General features: G+C 40.3%; 1 protein-coding gene across 1 annotated transcript in view; it reads right to left on the minus strand.

Moving 5' to 3' along the window:
* LOC130304878 (kelch-like protein 23) overlaps positions 1 to 20,690 on the minus strand; it is a 36,369-nt gene extending 15,679 nt beyond the window's left edge. The window contains exons 1-2 of the mRNA XM_056551960.1: positions 19,577 to 20,690; positions 12,825 to 13,236 (exon numbers count right to left, since the gene is read on the minus strand). Of these exons, the coding sequence (XP_056407935.1) occupies positions 12,825 to 13,236; positions 19,577 to 20,462 (1,298 nt within the window). The 5' untranslated portion in view covers positions 20,463 to 20,690. The remainder of the gene's footprint in view (positions 1 to 12,824; positions 13,237 to 19,576) is intronic.
* Between the last annotated feature and the right edge of the window lie 285 nt (positions 20,691 to 20,975).

The following is a 20,975-nucleotide window of genomic DNA, read 5'->3' on the forward strand; positions in this document are numbered from 1 at the left end:
ATCCTATGTTTGTTGTTGACATATAAGTAACATGTGTGCCAAGTTTCATGTTAATACCTTTAGCAGTTTGGAAGTTTTTGTGGAACATACACACACACACGTTGAGTTTTATATATATATATATATATATATATATATATATATATATATATATATATATATATATAAAGTAGAGGACAATATAACATTGATACTTTTGGGTGATGATAGTAAGGTAAATTTACCAAGAAGGGAGAGAAGAAGGTTACTGGTGAGGCTCCTGTTGATAATCAGGAGATGGTTGGCCCCAAACGCACCAGATATAGAAGAATGGTGAGAAGTGGTGAAAGCAGCATTAGAAAACATTAAGTAAAGGAAGAAGGGGGAAAGAGTTTTTTTTTTTTTTTTTTTTAAGGAGGGGATAGGGAAGGGGGGGATTGATTATAATGGAAAATTAGGGTGATGTTTTGTTTCCTTAGAAAATGTGAAGGGGCGGAGAAATAGGGGGACACAAAATTTTTATTCGAATTAAATGGAATCACTTGAAGGGAGGTTTAATATAGAAGGGGTGAATTTGTTATAGGTTGGGCAATTAAAAAGCACATGAGTAGATAATCGTGACCCCCAGCTCCCCGCCACCTAATTATAGTGGGCAATGTGGGTTTGGGGAGGGTAGGGTAGGATGGGGAATCTATATATTAAAAGTGTTGGATATTGAAATTGTTCATACTGCTTTAGTAAAATAAAATAAACTACACCCACAAGGGAACATTCATCAGCAATCTACTTATTGCTTATAATACATTGCAATCTATACAGCCATGCATCTGGCACAGCCATGTATTTGACCATCCATTCATCCATAAATAATGAATGGAGTGTTGGCCGCACATATGTGGTGTGTTAATAAACAACAGTGAGAGAATATTGAATAAGGTAGAAGAAGATTGGGTTTGGCTGAGGGTATGGTTAGGACTTCACCCCTTGATATTAGGGAACAAGCTGATAAACCAATCAGTTAAAATACATAAATAAGAGAAAGGGTGATAACAATTACATTAATCAATGCAAATAATTATATGATGGGCAATCTTACTATTAGTTTCTATCTGTATCTGTTTGTGTCTGTAAAGGGAGCTGGCTATTAAACAAAATCATGTGATTACAACAACATTGCCACTAAATCGTGTAGACAGTTTCTTCTTAACCCCTTAAGGACCGGGGGTTTTTCCTTTTTTGCATTTTCGTTTTTTGCTCCTTGCCTTTAAAAAATCATAACTCTTTCAATTTTGCACCTAAAAATCCATATGATGGCTTATTTTTTGCGCCACCAATTCTACTTTGTAATGACGTCAGTCATTTTGCCCAAAGATCTACGATGAAACGGAAAAAAAAATCATTGTGTGACAAAATTGAAAAAAAAACGCAATTTTGTAACTTTTGGGGGCTTCCGTTTCTATGTAGTACATTTTTCGGTAAAAATGACACCTTATCTTTATTCTGTAGGTCCATACGATTAAAATGATACCCTACTTATATAGGTTTGATTTTGTCGTACTTCTGGAAAAAATCATAACTACATGCAGGAAAATTAATACGTTTAAAATTGTCATCTTCTGACCCCTATAACTTTTTTATTTTTCCGTGTATGGGGCGGTATGAGGGCTCATTTTTTGCGCTGTGATCTGAAGTTTTTAACAGTACCATTTTTGCATTGATAGGACTTATTGATTTTTTATTCATTTTTAAATGATATAAAAAGTGACCAAAAATGCACTATTTTGGACTTTGGAATTTTTTTGCGCGTACGCCATTGACCGAGCGGTTTAATTAACGATATATTTTTAGAATTCGGACATTTCCGCACGCAGTGATACCATATATGTTTATTTTTATTTTCATTTACACTGTGTTATTTTCTTTATGGGAAAAGGGGGGTGATTCAAACTTTTAATAGGGGAGGAGTTAAATGATATTCATTCACTTTTTTTTCCACTTTTTTTTTTGCAGTGTTATAGCTCCCATAGGGACCTATAACACTGCACACACTGATCTTTATCATTGATCACTGGTTTCTCATAGGAAACCAGTGATCGATGATTCTGCCGCTTGACTGCTCATGCCTGGATCTCAGGCACTGAGCAGTCATTCGGCGATCGGACGGCGAGGAGGCAGGTAGGGGCCCTCCCGCTGTCCTGTAAGCTGTTCGGGATGCCGCGATTTCGCCGCGGCTATCCCGAACAGCCCACTGAGTTAACTGGCAGCTTTTATTTTCACTTTTAGCTTTCAGCTCTGAGCGCGCGGCTAAAGGGTTCCCGGCTTCACTATGGCGCCGGGCTCGCCGTGATATGATGCGGGGTTACCGTGTAACCCCGTGTTATATAACGGGAGCAGGACCAAGGACGTACCTGTACGTCCTTGGTCCTTAAGGGGTTAAGCTATGTTCACACAAAAGCATTTTGAACCCTTTGGATAAAAGCTAACAATACTTTTCCTGAAACTGATGGTGGTGGTCAGACGTATAAGTTGCCTTTTTTTCCAGCCAAGTGTCCAGGTGGAGGGGGCTTAGCTGCTCAAGCGCCACATCCTGGCACACCTGCCCACTCGCCCTCGCCTCCCAGTCTCTCTGTGGTTAATATTTAGAATTCTGTACATCAGAGAAAAATATCTGCCAGGATGAGTATCTTGTCCTTATTTTAGGGCGTTTGAGTTTTTGCCAATATGTGTCCAACACATGGAATGAAAATCTACATACTGTGTAAAAGGGAGTCAGTTATACTCAAAAATTTTGTATTTCTGAGGGAAAAGATGGGCAAATTGCCTTTCCCCTCCAAATGTCCAACCTCCCTCAATATAGCAGGGAAAATAGTTTGGTAGTCTTTATACCCCTTTTTGATAAGCGTTACCATCTGTACACTAATAACTATTACTCCAGTGTATACCTATTCTGAAGCCTTTCTCTGGCACTATACGCTGAAATTAAGAAGAATACCCAAAACAATTAAAAATCCTTTTCCATGTCAGTCGACGCAAAAGTTTTCAATGCAATGCATATTCCCAGACTATATTTCACTATGCTTTGTATTATCTGCAAAGACTAATCATTTACTGTGAGATCCCTTAACAAGGTCATTAATAAATATAGTAAAGAGAATAGGGCCCAAAACTGGCCCCAGTGGTAGCCCACTAGTCACCAAATCAGTATATACCCTCCATTGCCTATCACTGAGCTAGTTACTTACCCTCTTACACACATTTTTCCTAAACTCAATGAAACAACAAACCTTTTATGTGGCACAGTATCAAATGCTTTCGAAAAATCAAGATATATGATATCCAGCAATCCTCCTCCCCCTCCCCAGTCCAGTCTTGGGCTCACATCTTAACAAAAGCTGATAGTTTCACAGGACCGATTCTTTATACATCCACGCAGATATGGAGTTATACATTTCTGTAATTGAGATACTCCAATATGGCAATTTTTTTAATGCCCTTACACAATTTACATATAGTGAAGGTAAGATTATGGACCACATTTGCTTTGCGCTAGTCATGGGGAACAGACCCTCATCAACGTTGATGCCATTGGGTTCAGGATCACAGGTTGTATATTATGCCAAAAATGTATATACGGCAGATCTTCAAGTTTATCAGGTTTGTGCATCACAGTTCTTAAAGGGGTACTCCAGCCCTAAGACATCTTATCCCCTATCCAAAGCATAGGGGATGTCTGATCGTGGGGGTCCCGCAATCTTTCATGCAGCACGGCTGTCACGCCCCCTCCCATAGACTTGCATTGAGGGGGTGGGGCGTGACGTCACAAGGGGGCGAAGTCGTGATGTCATGATACGCTGGCCCCGTGGTCATGAGGCTTCAGCCATGGAGACCTTTGGATAAGGGATAAGATGCCTTAGGGCCGTAGTACCCCTTTAATATGCAATGAAGAAGAGTAGATGCCACCTTTGGTCTTTTCCCCTGAAAATAACTAGTGGGTAGACAGATGGGTAAAATATGATACAAGTATAGAAACTTTGGCAATAAAGACGTCTTGAAAGTAGCTACCCTGCCCATTTAAGAGATATCATATTGAGGATGGTGTTGACTCTCTCTGACATGTTGTTCAAAAGAGATTCATTATTGGCCTGATACTGTGAGAGTGGTACCAAGGTTTTATATGTCGCTCTGTTGCCAGTCAAAGCTATACTTACTGTTCCTCTACTTGTATACCATGAGGTAAAAACACACACACACACATTATGGGGGCAAAAAAAAAAAAAAAGTAAAAAGTGTAAAAAAAAAGTTAATAAATGTGAATAAGCCCCTCCCCTAATAAATGTTTGAATTGCCCCCCATTTTTTAATAAAATAATGTAATAGAAAATAAAAATTATCATATGTGGTACCACTGTGTGCGTAAATGTCCAAACTATTAACCCCTTAACGACCACGGATGTAAATATACATCCTGGTTTGGCAGTACTTCGCGCACCAGGATGTACATCTACGTCCTGTGTATGACCGCGAGCATTGGAGCGGTGCTCGCATCATACACGGCACCGTGTAGCAGCTGGGGACCCGCCGGTAATGGCCAACATCCGCAATCTCGCGGATGTCCGCCATTAACCCCTCAGATGTCGTGATCTGTACAGATCACGGCATCTGCGGCAATACGCACGATAAAATAGATGCCGCAGTGATTCGATCATCTGTAATGGCCCCTCACCTGCCTCCGTCCATCTTTCGGCGTCTCCTGCTCTGGTCTGAGATCGAGCAGACCGGAGCATGAGATAGCCGATAAAATTGATCAGTGCTATGTCCTATGCATTGCACTGAACAGTATTAGCAATCAAATGACATAAAAAGTGTAAAAAATGTAAAAATAAAAAATAAAAAAAGTGAAAAATCCCCTCCCCCAATAAAAATGAAAATTGTCAGTTTTTCCCATTTTACCCCCAAAAAGCATATATTTTTTTTTATAAACATATTTGGTATCACCACATGCGTAAATGTCCGAACTATCAAAATATAATGTTAATGATCCCGTACGGTGAACGGCGTAAACGTAAAAAAATTAAAAAAGTCCAAAAATGCTGCTTTTTTGTCACATTTTATAAAAATTTTTTTTTTTATAAAATATGATATAAAAGTTTTATATATGCAAATGTGGTACCGAAAAAAAGTACAGATGACGGCACAAAAATGAGTCCTCATACCACCCTATATACGGAAAAATGTCAAAGTTATAGTTGGTCAAAATAGGGTGATTTTAGATTACTGATTTTGTACAAAAAGTTTAGATTTTTTTTTAAGCGGTACAAAAATATAAAATGATGTAGCCATGGGTGTCATTTTAATCGTATTGACCCACAGAATAAAGAACATATGTAATTTTTACCATAAATTGTACAGTGTGAAAACAAAACCCTCCAAAATGTGCAAAATTGTGGTTTTCCTTTAAATTTCCTCCCTAAAATATTTTGTGGGGTTCGCCGTACATTTTATTTTAAAATGAGAGATTTCAATACAAAGTGCAATTGGTCATGCAAAAAACAACCCCTTATATGGGTCTGTAGATGGAAATATAAAAGAGTTATGGATTTTAGAAGGTGAGGAGGAAAAAACAAAAGTGCAAAATTGTCCTTATAGGGTTAAACAGGACTTCTCCTGTTTTTATTTTATTGAAAACAAAAATACATCCTTCAAACTCAAAACTAAACAAAATCCGCTTGTTCAGCACAAAGCACCTCAGGACTTTAGGTCAAGTTCCTCACACAGCCTCTCAAGTCAGACTGAGTGTTGCCTAGTTTTGAGGCCCAGTGATAAGCTGATCTGTACTGATCTGGGCCAGTCTAAAAACCTGGAGAGGTCCAGTAAGGGGATGAAATACCCTATTACCAAGCCTGCCTGTCTTCCCATACTAATCCAAGTCTGATAAAAGGGCTTACCAAGTTCTCTGAATCTTGACAGGGAATTAACTATTTCCTGTATTTCCCATGTGTCCTCTAGTTTTACCTAGATGAGCTATGCACCTCCTGAAACCTGGTATATACATATGACAGCTACCTTGGGGTTCTTTTTATAAACGAGTTTACTAACCGACCAATCGCAGGAGGGGGGGGGCGGTTACTTCCTCCCGTCCTGCCCGGCCCCTGGAAGTCCGGAGAGGACGGGAGGAAGACCGGAGGACGCGGCGGGGGACGGGGGGAGTGCTGGGGACCAGCCCCGGTACTTACCTCGTCCCTGAAGACCCGGATCCCGGCGAGGAAGATGGCGGCGGCGGCGACAGGTGAGTAGATCTTCAGCCGCGGTCGGGCCCTTTACAGCAATGCACGTCGCCGTAAAGCGACATGCATTGCTGTAATGGGACCCTGTATACTACAACTCCCAGCATGCCCAGACAGCCCTTGGCGTCTGGGCATGCTGGGAGTTGCTGTTTTGCAACATCTGGAGGTCCACAGTTTGGAGACCACTGTGCCCTTCCAGATGTTGCAAAACTACACATCCTCAGCATGCCCTTACTGTCCAGGCATGCTGGGAGTTGTAGTTCTGTAGCATCTGGCCCTTCAGATGTTGCAGAACTAGAACTCCCAGCATGCCTGGACAGTAAGGGCATACTGGGAGTTGTAGTTTTGCAACATCTGGAAGGGCACAGATTGGGAACCACTATATTAGTGGTCTGCAAACTAGTCCTCCAGATGTTGCAAAACTACAACTCCCAGCATGCTGGGAGTTGTAGTTCGGCAACATCTGGCTCTAAAGATGTTGCCGAACTACTACTCCCAGCATGCCTGAGAATGCTGGGAGTTGTGGTTTTGCAACAACAGGAGGCACACTGGTTGGGAAACATTGTCTGTTTCCTAACTCAGTGTTTCCCAACCGTGTGCCTCCAGCTGTTGCAAAACTATAACTACCAGCATGCACTGATAAACTGTGCATGCTGGGAGTTGTAGTTTTGTAACAGCTGGAGGTCCCCTCCCCCCTGCGAATGTACAGGGTACATTCACATGGGCAGGGGGCTTACAGTGAGTATCAGGCTGCAAGTTTGCGATGCAGCAAATTTTGCGCGGCAGCTCAAACTCGCAGCGGGAACTCGCTGTAATCCCCCACCCATGTGACTGTACCCTAAAAACACTACACAACACAAAATAAAATAAAAAGTAAAAAAAACACTACATATACACATACCCCTACTCAGCCCCCCTCCCCTCCCCAATAAAAATGAAAAACGTCCGGTATGCCACTGTTTCCAAAATGGAGCCTCCAGCTGTTGCAAAACAACAACTCCCAGTATTGCCGGACAGCCGTTGACTGTCCAAGCATGCTGGGAGTTTTGCAACAGCTGGAGGCACCCTGTTTGGGAATCACTGGCGTAGATTACCCCTATGTCCACCCCTATGCAAATCCCTAATTCAGGCTTCAAATGCGCATGGCGCTCTCACTTCGGAGCCCTGTCGTATTTCAAGGCAACAGTTTAGGGTCACATATGGGGTATCGCCGTACTCGGGAGAAATTGTGTTACAAATTTTGGGGGGCTTTTTCTCCTTTAACCCCTTATGAAAAGGTGAAGTTGGGGTCTACAACAGCATGTTAGTGTAAAAAAATAAATTTTTTACACTAACACGCTGGTGTTGCCCTATACTTTTCATTTTGACAAGAGGTAAAAGGGAAAAAGGCCCCCCAAAATTTGTAATGCAATTTCTCCCGACTACGGAGATACCCCATAAGTGGGCGCAAAGTGCTCTGGGGGCGCACAACAAGGCCCAGAAGGGAGAGTGCACCATGTACATTTGAGGTGATTTGCACAGGGGTGGCTGATTGTTACAGCGGTTTTGACAAACGCAAAAAAAAAAAACCACATGTGACCACATTTCGGAAACTACACCCCTCACAGAATGTAATGAGGGGTGCAGTGAGAAATTACACCCCACTGGTGTCTGACAGATCTTTGGAACAGTGGGCTGTGCAAATAAAAAAAATTTGTACAGCCCACTGTTCCAAAGTTCTGACAGACACCAGTGGGGGGTAAATGCTCACTGTACCCCTTGTTACGTTCCTCAAGGGGTCTAGTTTCCAAAATGGTATGCCATGTGGGAGTTATTTTGCTGTCCTGGCACCATAGGGGCTTCCTAAATGCGACATGCCCCCCGAGCAAAATTTGCTCTCCAAAAGCCAAATATGACTCCTTCTCTTCTGAGCATTGTAGTTTGTCCGTAGTGCACTTCAGGTCCACTTATGGCGTACCTTCATACTCAGAAGAGATGGGGTTACAAATTTTAGGGGGTATTTTCTGCTATTAACCCTTGCAAAAATGTGAAATTTGGGGGGAAACACACATTTTAGTGAAAAAATATATATATTTTTTTACATATGCAAAAGTCGTAAAACCCCTGTGGGGTATTAAGGCTCACTTTATTCCTTGTTACGTTCCTCAAAGGGTCTAGTTTCCAAAATGGTATGCCATGTGAGGGTTTTTTGCTGTTGTGGCACCATAGGGCTTCCTAAATGCGACATGCCCCCCGACCAAAATTTGCTCTCCAAAAGCCAAATATGACTCCTTCTCTTCTGAGCATTGTAGTTCGCCCGTAGTGCACTTCAGGTCCACTTATGGGGTACCTTCATACTCAGAAGAGATGGGGTTACAAATATTGGGGGGTATTTTCTGCTATTAACCCTTGCAAAAATGTGAAATTTGGGGGGAAACACACATTTTAGTGAAAAAATATATATTTTTTTTTACATATGCAAAAGTCGTGAAACACCTGTGGGGTATTAAGGTTCACTTTACCCCTTGTGACGTTCCCCAAGGGGTCTAGTTTCCAAAATGGTATGCCATGTGGGGATTTTTTGCTGTTCTGGTACCATAGGGGCTTCCTAAATGCAACATGCCCCCCAAAAACCATTTCAGAAAAACATACTCTCCAAAATCCCCTTGTCGCTCCTTCGCTTCTGAGCCCTCTACTGCGCCCGCCGAACACTTTTCATGAACATATGAGGTATATCCTTACTCGAGAGAAATTGGGCTGCAAATATAAGTATACATTTTCTCCTTTTACCCCTTGTAAAAATTCCAAAATTGGGTCTACAAGAACATGCGAGTGTAAAAAATGAAGATGGTGAATTTTCTCCTTCACTTTGCTGCTATTCCTGTGAAACACCTAAAGGGTTAAAACGCTGACTGAATGTCATTTTGAATACTTTGGGGGGTGCAGTTTTTATAATGGGGTCATTTGTGGGGTATTTCTAATATGAAGACCCTGCAAATCCACTTCAAACCTGAACTGGTCCCTGAAAAATAGTGAGTTTTAAAATTTTGTGAAAAATTGGAAAATTGCTGCGGAACTTTGAAGCCCTCTGGTGTCTTCCAAAAGTAAAAACACGTCAATTTTATGATGCAAACATAAAGTAGACATATTGTATATGTGAATAAATGTTTTTTTAATTTGGAATATCCATTTTCCTTACAAGCAGAGAGCTTCAAAGTTAGAATAATGCTAAATTGTAAATTTTTTCAGCAAATTTTGGAATTTTTCACTAAGAAACGATGCAAGTATCGACAAAATTTTACCAATAACATAAAGTAGAATATGTCACGAAAAAACAATCTTGGAATCAGAATGATAGGTAAAAGCGTCTTAGAGTTATTAATGCTTAAAGTGACAGTGGTCAGATTTTCAAAAAACGCTCCGGTCCTAAGGTGTAAAATGGCCTGGTCCTTAAGCCCTTAATGACACAGGACGTATATTTACGTCCTGCGCCGGCTCCCGCGATATGAAGCGGGATCGCGCCGCGATCCCGCATCATATCGCGTCGGTCCCGGCGCTAATCAACGTCCGGGACCCGCGGCTAATACCACACATCGCCGATCGTGGCGATGTGCGGTATTAACCCTTTAGAAGCGGCGGTCAAAGCTGACCGCCGCTTCTAAAGTGAAACTGAAAGTATCCCGGCTGCTCAGTCGGGCTGTTCGGGACCGCCGCGGTGAAATCGCGGCGTCCCGAACAGCTGATCGGACACCGGGAGGGCTCTTACCTGCCTCCTCGGTGTCCGATCGACGAATGACTGCTCCGTGCCTGAGATCCAGGCAGGAGCAGTCAAGCGCCGATAATGCTGATCACAGGCGTGTTAATACACGGCTGTGATCAGGATGAGAGATCAGTGTGTGCAGTGTTATAGGTCCCTATGGGACCTATAACACTGCAAAAAAAAAGTTTAAAAAAAGGTGTTAATAAAGGTCATTTAACCCCTTCCCTAATAAAAGTTTGAATCACCCCCCTTTTCCCATAAAAAAAATAAAACAGTGTAAAGAAATAAATAAATAAACATATGTGGTATCGCCGCGTGCGTAAATGTCCGAACTATAAAAATATATCATTAATTAAGCCGTACGGTCAATGGCGTACGCGCAAAAAAATTCCAAAGTCCAAAAAAGCGTATTTTGATCACTTTTTATAACATTAAAAAATGAATAAAAAGTGATCAAAAAGTCCGATCAAAACAAAAATCATACCGATAAAAACTTCAGATCACGGCGCAAAAAATGAGTCCTCATACCGCCCCGTTCATGGAAAAATAAAAAAGTTATAGGGGTCAGAAGATGACATTTTTAAACGTATAAATTTTCCTGCATGTAGTTATGATTTTTTCCAGAAGTGCGACAAAATCAAACCTATATAAGTAGGGTATCATTTTAACGGTATGGACCTACAGAATAAATATCAGGTGTCATTTTTACCGATATATGCACTGCGTATAAACGGAAGCCCCCAAAAGTTACAAAATGGCGTTTTTTTTTTCGATTTTGTCGCACAATGATTTTTTTTTCCGTTTCGCCGTGCATTTTTGGGTAAAATGACTAATGTCACTGCAAAGTAGAATTGGCGACGCAAAAAATAAGCCATAATATGGATTTTTAGGTGAAAAATTGAAAGGGTTATGATTTTTAAAAGGTAAGGAGGAAAAAACGAAAGTGCAAAAACGGAAAAACCCTGAGTCCTTAAGGGGTTAAGGGGTTAAAGGGGTACTCCGCTGAAAAACCTTTTTTCTTTTAAATCAACTGGTGGCAGAAAGTTAAACATATTTGTAAATTACTTCTATTAAAAAATCTTAATCCTTCCAGTACTTATTAGCTGCTGAATGCTACAGAGGAAATTCCTTTCTTTTTGGAACACTGATGACATCACGAGCACAGTGCTCTCTGCTGACATCTCTGTCCATTTAAGCAACCATGCATAGCAGATGTATGCTAAGGGCAGCATGGTGGCTCAGTGGTTAGCACTGCTGCCTTGCAGTGCTGGGGAATTGGGTTCAAATCCCACTAAGGACAACAATAAATAAAGCGTATTATTATTATAATAATGTCAGCAGAGAGAACTGTGCTCGTGATGTCATCAGAGAGCATTCCAAAAAGAAAAGAATTTCCTCTGTAGTATTCAGCAGCTAATAAGTACAGGAAGGATTAAGATTTTTTAATAGAAGTAATTTACAAATATGTTTAACTTTCTGCCACCAGTTGATTTATAATAAAAAAGGTTTTCACCGGAGTACCACTTTAACTATGCCTTGTCTCACAAAGTAGTAACTTTTGTTTATTAGAACTGTCACATACTGGTGACATTGACATACATTTTTTTATTTGGAGGGTACCTAATAATTGAGTTGTTCCTACTCAATACAGTGAAACATGGTGGTGGTAGCATCAACAGTAAGAACTCAGAAGTACTTTATACTGGCGTGGGAAAAACTGAAGGGGGGTTTAATTTTTCTAATGGGGTCACTTCTGGGGGTGCGGTATTGTTCTGCCAGCTCCAATCCTTTGCAGGCATAGAGTGGGGACTATAATTTATCCAACCTAAAATGTACTGAAAGCCAAAGGGAGCTCCCTTCTTCTGGGTCCCACCATGTGACCAAGCATCAAAAGAAGGTCTAACACTGGACAAACAGCATAATAACGTTCAGAGTGCATTTTCTCCATATGTTCAACATTTTTTCCAGATATTATGCATTTATGATAAAAAAAAAAGAAACTAATTTAAAATGTTTACACTGAATTTGTATTAATTCCTGCAAAAAAGAAAAAAAATGGCACAAAAAATATCTTGAGGGGTATAGTTTTTTAAATGGGGTAAGTTGGGGGGGGGGGAGTCGAAACCTTGCTCAGTGCATAACAATAAAATTTACTTTTCGGTTAAAACTGTTAGCCTTCTAACACATTTATTTCTTTATTTGATGTCAAAATAGACATATGAAAATAAAACCTATAACATAACCTATTTGCACTATATATATGTATATATATATATATATATATATATATATATATATATATATATATATGTGTGTGTGTGTGTGTGTATGCAACATATTAGTGTTTAAATAAGAAAAAAAAATCTATTTAAAAAACAAACAACTAGTTATATCAGCCTACTTTTTACTATGTAAATGTAGGACAACTTGTAACAAAAAAAATTAAAAGAACAATGTGAGAATTTGTTAGGATTCGCAAAGCCCAGTTCTTTTCTAAGGCTAAGTTTCCACTTGTTTTTTTTTCTGACAGTTGTTGAGCCAAAGTCAGAAGTGGATCCATAAGGGTCCTTTATATGTCCTGTTCCTTTTAAATACACTTCTGGCTATGGCTCAAAAACTGCCAGAAAAAAACCAAAGTGGAAACTTAGCCTTATACAGTTACACATTTAAGATAAAAAATAAATAAATAAAATAAAAAAACAGGCTGGGTCATCAACTACAGACCTAGTTAGCTTGGTCTTTATGGGGTTAATGATATTTTTATTATTTCATGAATATATCCAAATGGAGGAAATAATAGATATTATAGACATTACACTCTACCTGGGCATAGGAGAATAAGTGATTACATCCCACACATCCGTCTCTGTGTTCATCCTCTGTATCCCACTATAGACATCACCATTCTCATCACGGCCACATATAACGTAAAGTTTGTCATCAACACTGACAGCTGCTGCTCTTTCAACAGCTCTGATGAGAGGGCTCCGTGTCTCCCATGTCATCTCTGCTAGATTCAACCTCTCTACATCGGCAACAACACTCTCGTCTGTGCTTCCACCAATGACATAAAGGTGCAGCCCTATTCCCACTGCACAATGACAGTTTCGCGAAATCTTCATTGGTGGCCCATCTCTCCAACAGTTATCGGTAGTATCATAAATGAGTGTCCAGTCTATGCTGTACCATACAAAATCTCCACGAAAATATCCACCAGTCACAATCACCAGGTTTCCTGTAATCATCCAAAACAAATGGGAAAATAATAAAAATCATGGATGAATAGTAAAATATTACTGTTGTTAGAAACAACTTTTTTCCATTTTATACTTCCTTAAAAACTAAGCATTTTCCTACTATAGTAAGAAACACAAAAGAACTAGCGCTCAAGGTCTATAAATATAAGGCACATGTAATATTGAAACAAGATGAAATGTATTAGTACAGTGACCCCCCGACCTACGATGGCCCCGACATATGATCAAATCGACATACGATGGCCTCTCAGAGGCCATCGCATGTCGATGTCAGCTTCGACATACGATGCTTTTTATGTCGGGGCCATCGCATTAAGTGCTATGGCTCGTTTGGAACGAATTACCATCGTATGTTGAGGGACCCCTGTATATGTATAAAAATGCATAAATATACTAATAAATGTCATCTTGTTTCAATATTACATGTGCCTTATATTTATAGACCTTGAGCGCTAGTTCTTTTTTATTTCCTAAGATTTTACTTTTACACTTACAGTTTAGTGTCTCACTAGCTGCTCGGTCTTCACATTGTTTTATCAGGATCAGAGAGCCATCCCGCTTCTCCTTCATTTTTGCATCCACATTTTCCTAATACACCTCAATAAAAAATGTGATTGCTAAAGATGTGAAAAAATGGTTGAAATAAATGGCCACTAGGGGTCTTTGTCTCTTTAATTTTGCAAATAAACCCTGGAAATTAAGTCTTTTTGGTCTAGGACCATTTTCTCTGAGAAAAAAACAATCACCTCCAAGGAAGGGTGGAGCCGAGGCGCTGAAGGACCAGGCAAGTCTCAGGACTCAGGACAACAATACGTTTATTCCCAGTATGCAACGCGTTTCGCGCATATGCGCTTCATTCATGATGCCTGATGAAGCGCATATGCGCGAAACGTGTTGCATACTGGGAATAAACGTATTGTTGTCCTGAGTCCTGAGACTTGCCTGGTCCTTCAGCGCCTGAGCTCCACCCTTCCTTGGAGGTGATTGTTTTTTTCTTGTGCCTAATTTGTGGAGCGGTAGCAGTGGATCACCATATACACCCTTCTCCATGTTGTGCTGGCTTATGCCTTAAGGCTTATACCAATGCACCCTTTTATCTTATTGGGTAGCGTTGGGGGTTTCACCTGTGAGGCCTGCTATATATAAACCAGCAAGGGTGGGGCTTGTAACCTGTCTCCCCCCTCCCATTGTATGTGTGCTGAGTTCACACTGGAGGCGACTGGGGAGCAGTCTGCAAGTTGGACCTTAGGCTGCTGTATATCTGGTTCCTGGTTCTATGCATCTGGCCAGGCAAAAAAGGTTAGTGGTTAGGTCCCGCATCACATGAGAAACCTTGGCGTTGGTGTGCGGGCTCAGGTATGTCCTTCATATAAGGATATACTGGCTAATGTCTCATTTTTACATCAGTTTTGAGGATTAGCTAATATCATTGTATATATTTACCACAGGATTGAAACCCCACTTTTGTCCATAGGTGCGGGTCCTCTACCCCATTGTATGTGTGCACAATTGCACTTGGGGTTGAGCACCTGTTATCACCTTGAGACTACGTTGTTTTGTTTTTCTGTTTAAAGTTAGTCATGTTGTTTGCATCCATATACACGTTTATCAGGTGTCAGGATGTGATTGTGGTACTTGTGACCGTTTGCAGGCATTCTCCATTGTATGCAATTTTTGCTGGGGACATCGCCCTTAGCAACGGTTGACAAGTGCAGGGCCTCCACCCCAGCGAAGGTGCACAATTGCACTTGGGGTTGAGTTTCCTGCTATAGCCATGTCCATGCAAATATAAGCCGGCAAGCGTCTTTTAAGGCTTATACCAATGCACCCTTTTATCTTATTGGGTAGCGTTGGGGGTTTCACCTGTGAGGCCTGCTATATATAAACCAGCAAGGGTGGGGCTTGTAACCTGTCTCCCCCCTCCCATTGTATGTGTGCTGAGTTCACACTGGAGGCGACTGGGGAGCAGTCTGCAAGTTGGACCTTAGGCTGCTGTATATCTGGTTCCTGGTTCTATGCATCTGGCCAGGCAAAAAAGGTTAGTGGTTAGGTCCCGCATCACATGAGAAACCTTGGCGTGGTATGCGGGCTCAGGTATGTCCTTCATATAAGGATATACTGGCTAATGTCTCATTTTTACATCAGTTTTGAGAATTGGCTAATATCATTGTATATATTTACCACAGGATTGAAACCCCACTTTTGTCCATAGGTGCGGGTCCTCTACCCCATTGTATGTGTGCACAATTGCACTTGGGGTTGAGCACCTGTTATCACCTTGAGACTACGTTGTTTTGTTCTTATGCACAACTTGCTTTAGTAAGCGCTACTTTACATTGAGCGTTTTGTATGATCTGACGTTATTACACTATGGAGCGCTCCTTCTTTGTCTTTTTCTAGTCCATTTTCTCTGAGGGGAGGGAGGTGTGGTTATCTCCCTACTGTGCCTCAGAGCAGTGTATAACCCATCTTTCACCAGCAGGAGCTGAACACCTGTGAGATGCAGACAGAGAAGCATTTTCATGCTCACTGACAAGCAATACAAGGTGCTAAATTATTATTTGTATGCAACATTATTTCTCTTTGGTCATTTTATGAACTAATTTCTTATGTATTTGCAACATATAGGTTCCACATGGCTGCTTTAGGGTTATAAAAAAAAGCATGCACTTTGGGCATAAAGCTGTGCAAACCTGCATTTTTGGCACAAAATGCAGGTTCTTCTTATGTACTTGCACATATAGTTTAACATAGCTGCATTACAGTTATATAGAACATGCACTTTAGGCACAAAGATTTGCAAATCTAAAAATGTTTGTGCATATCTCATGACAGGGGAGAGGGAGGGGGAAAGGAGCTCATCATGCTCCAGGGAAGCACCTATATTTGATCTCAAAAGTAAAATTGAGGTGCTTATCACACTTTTTGATCATAATGTGTCCCCCATCCACCACATGGAGGTGGTCTCATTTTCAGATGGAACACTAACACACTCACTTACTGGGTGTATGCAAGATCCACTGTCATTTTAAAAACCTCCATGTGGGCAGGGAGGGGTGTATGGCTAAGAGGGGTTTCCACTCCCCCTCACATGTAACACAAAAAACATGGAGTTACCTAGCACAATAACTAAACAAACAGGTGCATGCTGACATGGCAAATACAAAATGTACAAAAAAAAGGTTGCAACAGCACTCTATATTTGAACACAATAATAATACTCTGGGTTCCATCTGAAAATGACCACCTCCGCATGGTGGATGTGGGACACTTATTAATTTAAACGTGCGCTAAGAGCCTCAACTTTTGTGATCAAATAGAGCGCTGCTGCAATTTTTCTTATATGTGTTCTGCATTTGCCATGGTGGCATACACCCATGTATTTGGTTGTTGTTGGCTATTTCTATGTGTTTTTTTTATGTCACTACTGTTATTAGCCTCTGTTGCAGACTCCATCAAAATAAGAGCTGTTTTGCCAGATACCATTCCATACAAAAGAATATACTAGCCAAACCTTGAACGTACAGGAAAAAAAAAATCTTACCCGTGTTTTTATAAATACTAAGAATAGCATATAGCTTACTTATTTTCACTCCTATGGCCCTTTCTCTAGCCATTAAGGGCCCAATTGCTTAGCATTATCCTGACCAATACAGAGCCCTTATATGGTTCTAGCATCTGTGGGGGGCTGCACAAATGTTTACTGGATCGATCGTGCGGCCCTTTTTCTGCAATCAGCCATCAGTTGCTATTATCACAGGTTAAAATGATCTGATCAGCCGGCAAACAAGCAAAATAGGCCTGTTCTCCTAATAATTGCTCATGAATTGGGCCCTTATGAATTACCAATAAATGCCAAGCTGTTATCAATGAATAATTCTTAAGGTTTTTTATTTTATTTATTTTTTATTGTCCTCATGGAGTTTCACACACAGCGTTATGTGGCAGTTTTTCATTTAGGTTTTTTTTTTTTAGCCAAAGTCAGAAGTGGATCCAGCAGGAAGGAGAAGTTATATTTTTATTCCTTTCATAGGCACTTCTGCCTTTGGCTCAAAGAACTGACTGAAAAACTAACTAAATGCTATTTGTAAAACCACCCTTAGTTACACCCTATCATACAGTCTACATCAGATGATCATCCAGTGATCATCTGCTGTGAAACTGATGCTCCTATGCTTTCATCTTATTTTGTAACTTTTTACTGTGCATTTTACAGCACAGTGGGTGAAATGGATGATTTTAAGAAAAAAATAGCAGAATTAAATTGGATGAAAAACTGGTATACATATAATTTACCAAATTGATCATCTGTTTTACAAACCTTTTACTCCTCGTCAGGCAATTTTGAAAAGTGTGCTCAAATTGAGTCTAATGATGATTTGAAACGTTGTTGCTGTGACATGGGTTGAATAAATCCACATCATTTATGGACCTTTTGGAGTGATCCTGTGGGTTTCCAGTGCCAGCATCATATGGTAACTATATAATAAAACCTCCCTCATCATATAATAAATTCAATTTAAAATGTTGAGGGATTTCAGAAATAGCATTTTTTTTTATTCAAACATCATTTGATGCTAATCTTATTTATCGGTTTACTACAATTTTAAAGGGGTTATCCGGCAATAGAAAACAGAGCTTCTTTCTTTCAAAAACAGCTCCCCGTCTGTCTCCAGGTTGGGTGTGGTTCTGCAGCTCTGTTCCATTGAAGTGAATGGAGCCGTGTTGTAATACCACACCCAAGCTGGAGACAGACGTGGAGCTGTTTTTGAAAGAAAGTAGCTGTGTTTTTCTATTCCTGGATAACCCCTTTAAACTCTACAGTTTTTATTGCTATGTCCAGATGTTAAATGAATCTTCATGGACGAGAGTCCAGCTGTGGCAGTGGTCTCTTAATATGAAAGTGATCTTAAAGGGGTACTCCGCCCCTAGATATCTTATCCCCTATCCAAAGGATAGGGGATAAGATGTCAGATCACCGGGGTCCCGCTGCTGGGGACCCCCTGGATCTACCATGCAGCACCCACCTGTTGCAGATTCTGCAACCACTGGAGGCCCTCAGACTGAGTCCATCTCGACCACCGGGACGGAAGATCATGACGTCACGACCCCGCCCCTCAATGGGGGGGGGGCAGCAGCGGGACCGCGGCGATCTGACATCTTATCCCCTATCCTTTGGATAGGGGATAAGATGTCTAGGGGCGGAGTACCCCTTTAAAGGTGGCATGGGTATTTCTTATATTTGGATAGAATTTTCCAGCAAGTTAATAAAAATGTAAAGTTATGTCTCAAATTTTAACTCCTTAAGTATGTTGCCTGTTTTTACTTTTATGACCTAGCCCAATTTTTTTTATCTGACATGTGTCTGTTTAAGTGGTAATACCTCTGACATGTTTTTACATAGTGATGTGATTTTGAGATATTTTTTTCGTGACATATTGTACTTTAAATTAGTGCTAAACCTTTGTTGAGTCATGCAGCATTTTTTTTCTTTGTGTGAGAGCTTATTTTTTGTAGGACAATGTGTACTTTTTATTGGTACCATTTTTGAGGTTCATGCTACCTTTTGATCTTTTTTTATTACATATTTTTTACCAAAATTTGCATTTTTTGTGTGTTTTTTTGTTGTTGTTGTTTTTTACAGCGTTCACTGTGCAGGATAAATACCATTATTGTTTTATTGTACAAGTCATTGTGGACGTGGCAATACCTATTATGTATAGGTTTGGGCTTTTTTTTATTTTTTGGGTGATCATTTAGGGTTTTATTGGAAAAGGGGCATATTTTATTTTTTTAAACTTTATTCATTTATTTAAAAACCTTTTAGTTTTTACTCTTCACTTTTTATTGGTTATGCCATGGCAACAATGGGATCCCGGGATCGTCATTGGGGGACAGGGGGAGCCTCCTGTCACCCCATAGATTCCGTGATCAGGAATGATCACGGCATCTATGGGGTTAATGCTGACGAGACCCACGTGATCCCACTCTCGGCAGCTGCGGCGGGATCCAGGCTGTGATTGACAGCTGGTTCCTGCCGGGGATCTCCTGCAGCGCATCACGATGTGAATGAGATCGCTAGGACGTATGCATACATCCAGTTGCACCAACTAGCTAGCTACTTGGATGTATGCATACATCCTAGGGCGGGAAGGGGTTAAGTTTGACTTAATAAAGAGCACTAAACTTGTAAATAAACATCACAAATCAATGCCAGCACTGTGTCATACAATGAACTACCTATGATTCTATCCCCATAACATGAAAAATTCTAACTACAGTACATGATATGGATGAGAATTATATAGAGAGAGTTACCTACTGTGGCCACTGCATAATGCGTAAGGCTTTTCCGTTGTAAAGAGGGGCAGGATCTCCATGTATTGGTTTTAGGCAAATAGACGTAGAGTTCTTGCTCTTCTTTTTCATGTTTTCCACCAATTGCATACAAGGTCTCATACCATCTGCCGGCTGACACCACATTACCCATGGTGCGCCATGTATTGGGTGGGTTGCTATTCAAATTTTCTAAAAGCCTTAAGTAAGTATCTTGCCCTTTTGATCTTTGAATTCGCTTGACAAGAACATTTAGGAAAGTAAGGCTCAGGAATGCAGGTCTCACTAGTGCAACTAGCTCCTTGAAATTCTTCTCTCTTATGGTTTCCATCATGACCCATTTCATAACAGCATCAAACACAAGATCTTCAGTCGGAACATATAAGTCATCAGTTTGCAACAACACTTCTAGAGTTTTCTGATCTACCTGACTAAATTCATCTTTATAGTCATTCATAAGCTCAGAAAAGTGAGTGATGGCAACGTTAACAGCAGCTTTATAAAGATCTTTATATCCATATTGCTCTGAGTAGGACATCATACCTAAGCAGTTGGACACTTTTAATTCTTGTGCTAAAAATGCAATGCATATCTTCTTAGCTTGCCGCAAATCTAGAAAATTTGCTGCTTCCAGGATATCTGTGACATTTTCTTGGTTTAATTCCATACTCCCATTTTTTACAAAGTCTAACAGAGTCTGAAAACATTCCTTGCTTACCCCTTTAAGCTGAATTTTACGTAAAGTACTCTCTTTAAATCCTCCATAAAACATTATTTGGAAATAATTACTTTCTGCCGCCAACACAGATTTCTCCACATGGAAGAGTTGTCCATCAACTTCAAGAATAATCTCATTCATCTCATCCATGTTTTGACGATGATGCTTATGGCATGCTACTGAACAGGAAAATAATAACAATAACTGTTGTTAAACAAAGAGAAAATGAGAGATTTTCTGGTCGCATAACTCACTGCTCAAAACCACAGAATTTTGTCCACTTGTTCTGCATGTTTTCAATCCACATGTCCTACTTTTCCTTGAGAAAGCTTCCAAAACGCAGTGACTTGTACATACTGAAGATGCATGTAGCCTGTGGCTAAGTTTGAATATTGACTACTAAGCTGTTCCAAAAATAACTTTTGTTTCTGTAACTTCTGCTCCTGTCCTTCAATCTCAAAAAGAATTATATGAAAGAAGAAGTAACTGTGGAAGGCTAACAATGAATATAACAAATTAAACTGCACTTGTAGTCAGTGTAATCGTCATAAGATATTTAGTCATTAATCTACAACAAACCAAACCATTGCATTTACAGGATAGATTTGTTTGTAATTGTAAAAACCTGACACCATGTGTGCCAAACAAAACAGAAAAGGTAAA

The sequence above is a fragment of the Hyla sarda genome, chromosome 1 (genome assembly GCF_029499605.1).
Source record: "Hyla sarda isolate aHylSar1 chromosome 1, aHylSar1.hap1, whole genome shotgun sequence".
Lineage (NCBI taxonomy): Eukaryota > Metazoa > Chordata > Amphibia > Anura > Hylidae > Hyla > Hyla sarda.